Source organism: Centroberyx affinis, unplaced genomic scaffold, assembly GCF_046629955.1.
Source record: "Centroberyx affinis isolate AG114_WGS23_722 - 3 ecotype Tasmania unplaced genomic scaffold, CSIRO-AGI_Caff_v1 ptg001140l_1, whole genome shotgun sequence".
NCBI classification, from domain to species: Eukaryota; Metazoa; Chordata; class Actinopteri; order Beryciformes; family Berycidae; genus Centroberyx; species Centroberyx affinis.
Window position 1 is genome coordinate 486,020 of NW_027279676.1, and position 6,259 is coordinate 492,278.

General features: G+C 41.8%; 1 protein-coding gene across 4 annotated transcripts in view; it reads left to right on the forward strand.

Moving 5' to 3' along the window:
• Positions 1-5,435, forward strand: part of pde4ba (phosphodiesterase 4B, cAMP-specific a) — a 73,059-nt gene extending 67,624 nt beyond the window's left edge. For all 4 annotated transcript variants that reach the window (XM_071524063.1, XM_071524065.1, XM_071524064.1 and 1 more), the window contains 4 exons: positions 139-293; positions 408-530; positions 1,159-1,341; positions 1,450-5,435. In XM_071524063.1, coding sequence (XP_071380164.1) covers positions 139-293; positions 408-530; positions 1,159-1,341; positions 1,450-1,899 — 911 coding nt within the window. In that variant the 3' untranslated portion in view covers positions 1,900-5,435. The remainder of the gene's footprint in view (positions 1-138; positions 294-407; positions 531-1,158; positions 1,342-1,449) is intronic.
• Positions 5,436-6,259: the final 824 nt, after the last annotated feature.

Consider the following 6,259-nt stretch of genomic DNA (forward strand, 5'->3'; position numbering starts at 1 on the left):
GCAATTTGCATAGTCGGGCAGTTTAATTGTTGTTTTCCCTAATAGGGGAAAAGGGGTTGCTTTCAACAACTTGGAATGGAGATACCACTTCCCTTATACTAATAATAATAATAAAATCTCTCTCTAATCCCTGTTCAGACTCTGAGCTGGCGCTGATGTACAATGATGAGTCTGTGCTGGAGAACCATCACTTGGCTGTGGGCTTCAAGCTACTACAGGAGGACAACTGCGACATCTTCCAGAACCTCACCAAGAAACAACGCCAGTCGCTACGCAAGATGGTCATTGACATGGTAAACCATCCAGATTCTATTCTATTCTATTCTACTCTGTTCTATTGATCCCCTTTTGTAGTCTGTCAGCATCGTCTCCATGCTGATGGTAGATTGTCTCTCTCTTCTATCCAGGTGTTGGCCACTGACATGTCCAAACACATGAGTCTGTTGGCTGACCTGAAGACTATGGTGGAGACCAAGAAGGTGACCAGCTCTGGAGTGCTGCTGCTGGACAATTACACAGACAGGATACAGGTAGTGTTTTTATTCAGTATTTCATGATTCCAGCAAAGTCATTAATTGACCCCTAAGCAAAAAAACTATCTCTAACATTGTGCATCTTTTTCTGTGCTGGGCCACTTTTGTTTTCATTTGTTTTCATGCATTTTTGTGTGTGTGTGTGTGTGTGAACAGTACATGGAGTGCTCGAGTGTGTGATTGTATAGCCAAGCCCTCCACCTCCTCCTTTACCTGCTTATAATAGCTCTAATCAATAGCCAGTGTTGGCGGAGGTTACTCACCTAATGCTCATTAACTAGCCTCCTACATAGTTGACCTCTGCTCCCACTGTCACTCTTTTTCTCCCTCCATCCATCTTCTTCTTTTCTTTAAGTGTGGCCTCTTTGCTCTCCTTCTAATGGTCTTTCTAGGGCTTCTAGACTACTGTATAGACCGACAGGCTGCACCGCTTCCTTTCATAACAATACGCACAATAGAATTAGCCTGAAATGTCTGTGCTGCAAGCATCTAATTACATTTGTCCAAAGTGTTGTAAAGTAATCTGGTCTTTACAGTATTGTACTGTATTGATTGAAGGATAATGGGTTTTTGAACATCCAAGCATTTCGGTATATTGCAATTCTAAATGATTTGCTCTTTGTAGGTGCTGCGCAACATGGTGCACTGTGCCGACCTGAGCAACCCCACCAAGTCCCTGGAGCTGTATCGACAGTGGACCGATCGGATAATGGAGGAGTTCTTTCACCAGGGAGACAGAGAGAGGGAGAGGGGGATGGAGATCAGCCCCATGTGCGACAAACACACCGCCTCTGTGGAGAAGAGCCAGGTAGGAAACATGCAAACACTCACACATGTATTTGATGTGATATAAGTACGCACCTACACAAATTCACTCCTCAGACCGACGTGTACTCACTCTCTCCTCCCCTTCCAGGTGGGTTTCATCGACTACATCGTCCACCCTCTGTGGGAGACTTGGGCCGACCTGGTCCACCCCGACGCCCAGGACATTCTGGACACGCTGGAGGACAACAGGAACTGGTACCAGAGCATGATCCCCCAGAGCCCCTCCCCTCCCTTCTACGACCAGGGCAACGACGGACACGGCGGAGGCAACGGAGGGCAGGGAGGCGGCGAGAAGTTCCAGTTCGAGCTGACCCTGGAGGAGGAGGACTCGGACGGGATCGACAAAGACGGCGACGGGGAAGAGGAAGAGGAGGAGGAGGAAGAGGAAGAAGAGGAGGAGGAGGACAGTTTAGGAGAGTCCTCTCGCTCTCCTCCCCTGGACTACTCGGACGGTCAGGAGCAGGAGGAGGGCGGCGCGATGGAGCCCACGTCGGCGATAGAGATCGTCACGCACGAGGCGTCGCCCACGGACACATAGGGCTTCCATCCTTAAGCTCGCGTGGCGGTTTGAAAGTTTTAAGAAAAAGGGGGCGATCCTCTTGCAGCTGTGCTTTTTAACAAGCCCACAGAAGACGGGGGGCTTAGTTTAGCCCGCATTGGGGCGTCTTGCACTTGGGTGTTTGGAGCCAGACACGGAGGGACAGTTTCAGTGAAGCGGCTACAGAGTTCTCAGGAAATAAATGCTGCGAACTATTTAGACCTGACGGACAGGCGACTGAGGGTGGAACTTGAAGGATTTTGGCCAGTTTGGGAGATGGTTGCTTTTATTTTCTGGACTGGCATTAAATGGACATTGACACTACTGAGAGAAGTTTTGTACCTTAAGACTTTTTTACGGACATGATATGTTCTAGAAGTAGCATAGAGTAAGATCTACTGACGGAGACACGTTTGTATAGCAAGAGAAAGTGTTTACTTTTTTCCTGTACCATTTGTCAAAGGACTTTTGTGTGCCTTTTTTACTATTGTCTTTATAATAGTTTTTTATTTATTGAACACTCTAGTATGTCTGTGAAATGTTTTTGTTTTTTTTTCTTATCTGAAAGAGCAAAATCTTTTTTGTATCTCAGAAAAAGAGAACAGTCTTCCATGTATTGGGCAATAGAGAAATCCAAACAAACTTCGACAAACAATTCTTGGACAAACTCATCTAAATAGGGAAACATGAACACCCATATATTATACGCACATTTTTGTCACATTTATGTTTCAATCCGAGCACAAAATATAATCATTATACATGGAATTCAAATACATTCATGATTCATGTTTCATGTTCACTGTAAACATTGTTGCTGTCTATATCAAATGTCACAGTAAATGAATGTGAGACAGTCACTCTGAAATACATTTTGTTACCATAGTCCATTTCTTCATGTATCTTCTCTTCCTCTCTGAATGGCCTGCAGACCATTAGGGCTAACTGCCTATTCACACCAAGCAATGATTTTTAATGCAAAAGTGCACTAGTGAATAGTGAAGAGATAACAATCTCATACTAGCAAGTATTTCCTATTCCTGCTACATTGTCACAGCAGTATTAACTGTAAAATAATTGGTACATCTGATTAGGTTTTAATTAGATTTTTTCTTTTGCGCCCCATTTCTGATGTGTTGGTGTGAATGGGCTTTTAGTCAAGCTCAAATCCTCTTAATCTACAAAACACCACCACAAAAAAATACATCAGTGCAATGAGCAGAAATAGTAGAAGCCAAATAAAAAGCAATACCATCACAGCTCGTTAGCAAAGAGCTGTGTAGTGTATATTTAAAAAGAAATCTGAAAAACAACCTGTTAAGGAAGAAATGTGCAGCAGCAGTGAATCCATATTCAGCCCACAGGTATGCTGCAGTCTTAATAATAATAAGTTAGTTGGAGCGGGTCCTTACCCCGGACCGTCCCAATGTAACGGCCCCCTGCCCCGGTGCAATCAGGCCCAGACCAGATGATTAAAGGTGCCCTTCCAGCTGCCTGTCTGAAAGGCGCACTCAGACCTTCATCAGTGCCATTATTCACATGGTTTGCAAACCCCTGCAGGCTCCGGGGACACGACCCCCAAAACAATCAGGCCAGCTGTTTCTTCCTCACAATGAAAATCCCTCAAGTGCTGCTTCTGCTCATTGACGTCAATTGAACCTTCCCCTCCCTCTGCCCCCCCTCGACTGTATCAGATTTCCAGGACAGGCGGTGTTATTAGGATTTGGCACAGATGGAACTGCTAGATTCAGCATGTCAGACTATCCTTTTAGAGGAAAAATAGAGAGAGAGGGAGAAATAACTAGGTGCTCGAGTTTTAAAACAAACCAAAATGCCTCTGTGTTCTACGTTGCTAAATTATGAGTTGGGGGATTTAAAATGGTTTGCAGACCTCATATTTTCATATTTTCACTCCACTCCTGTGGCCTCCGTGACTGGTTTTCATGGACGGGCTTGTTGCATCTTCTCATCACCATCTCTCCATTTTCATAATGGTTTACTGATATACTCAAAGGTACTTCAGATACTTTTTTGTCCACCCTCACTCCAGCATGCTTAAGTGGCAATCGTCTGTTTGCAGTACGTATGGATAGCTTTGTGTGCATGCGTGTGTGTGTGTGTGTGTGTGTTTGAATGTATCGTCTTTGTCATCAGGCCTTACCCCATCACACCGTTTGTCTCTACTGTTTGTCGCTAGGAGCTCAAGTTGGTCCTTTTTGCTGTTTATAACAGTGTGTATTTATTCTATACTTTAAGCTTGTAAATAAGAAATACTGGTTCAGTGTAAAATCTATTTTAATTTATATGCACTTGCATTACCTGGAAGTGGTGGTGTCTAATGTGTAGAAGGCTCTGGATTCGAGTCTTTTTATATTCTGTATCATATATTGTTTTTTTATATATATATAAATATATATAAATATATCTAAGTATATATTCGCACAATGTTTTGAGTGCCCAGCAGAGCAGCAGCTAAAGAGACATATTGTTGCTGTCGCATGAGAACCTTGTAACTCCAAAAATAAACTTTTTTAATTTTTTATTTTTGTTTAGTCTTTTACAGCAAGGTTGTAGAGGTGTCAATAAAAAAATCCTGCCAAGCTTATTAGGAATCAGTATTTAAACCAAAATGTTCTCAGATTCACTCAGACTCATGGCATGTTTTTTGAGTTGTTGGAAATTAAAGCTTCTATTCATTCATTTGGGCTTCCTTGCATATAAGATTTATTTTAAAGAAGAGCCAGAAAGTTGCCTACATATTTTCTCAATTGATTTTTTTTCTCTTAGATGATTTTTCTCATAAAGAACAATTCCTGACCAACTGAGGTTTTGCAGGTACAAGGTTTTCATCTGACGACAGCACTTAGGTAACCCAGAGGCGACATAGAGGACATGTTAAACTGCATAGGCTTGGATATAGGATACATACAAGCTAGCTATGGAGAGCAGAAGCTTAGTCAATGCTTGGTATCAAAATACACAAATAGCTTTTCTCTCTGCGATTTGTCGCAACCTAGGCTTATCCATCCAGCATTTTGAATGCAGATTGCTGATATACAAGGTTCAGATACAGGTTCGACTGACAAACACAAGGCGATTGTCTCCTTTTACACCTTACGCACTTCATGTAAAAGTAGATAACACGGGGCCGGTATTGGTAGCATGCTACAATACGTCCCGCACTGACGTGAATCGTTCTGAATTAACAACAAAACGTGATCTTATGTAACTGATTGTGCTAATGTGTGAACTCTTTCTGACCAAACTTGTTAGCAGTTTTGAAATTCAAATTTGTCAGTATTAACATTGTTTATCTATGTTCAAGCTTTTTTTGGTCCCAGTTGTGTCCAAATGGTTAGCCAGATTTAGCACTATCTGCATGAGAGATGGGTTTTTTTAATGTCAATAATATGTTCAAGTCCGCCAGTTGTCGCAGGCGGGTTATTAAATGTTTCACACAATGTATGGTATTATATTGTATATTGTGTTCAAAATGAAATCTGAAATACTTTTTCTATGAAGTGATTAAAAGCAAAGCATGAATATATTCCTTCTGTCTCTGCTGCCTTTTTTCCTCACAGCCTAGTTTTCTAAACTGGGGGTGTCAACGCTAAATGGGTCACAGTCCTGCTCCTGGTGGGTCCCCACATGTTTGTCATGTTTCATTAGACTGGGTCCCAATACAAAACTATATTTACTTGAACACCTGGGTCCTGTGCTGAAAAAGTTTAAGAGCCCTTGTTATGTAAAACACTATCAGAAATAAGCAAATATCAGAACTCAAGAGGCTGTTGGACTGTGATAGAATCTACAGAAACTCTGATTAAGTGTTTTGGTTCAGAATATTACTTTAGATGTTAAAGTGTATAGACATTCCTTACTGTTTTCATGCTCTATTGGCTGGACTGTGCATGGGTCCCTATTTGACAAATATAGGAATATTTAATATTTAATGAGTTTGAGACTACATTTATGAGTGAGACTGCATTTATTCATCTCTGGTCCTACATTGAAAGACAAATTGAAGTTCAGAGACCTTCCTGTCTACTTTCCCACAATCTAAATAAAAAGAATAAAAACACTAAAGGCGTGTGGACTGCCAACCCTGTGGAAAAAACAAACATAAAAACTGACTCCATACAGTAGTGTTAAAACATCCTAATTTTCAAACAAAAAGTTAATAAGTGTGAATTAATATATCTGTTCCATCTTACTCTTCAGTCCCTTTGATGTTGTTGCAGTTGCTGCATCATCACAGTGGTTTGGCTCTAATATGCTGAGACAGGAACACAGTGTGACACAGACTCAGCACCACCGCCCACACGCAATCTGACAGGACTGTCCTGATGCGACATAAGGC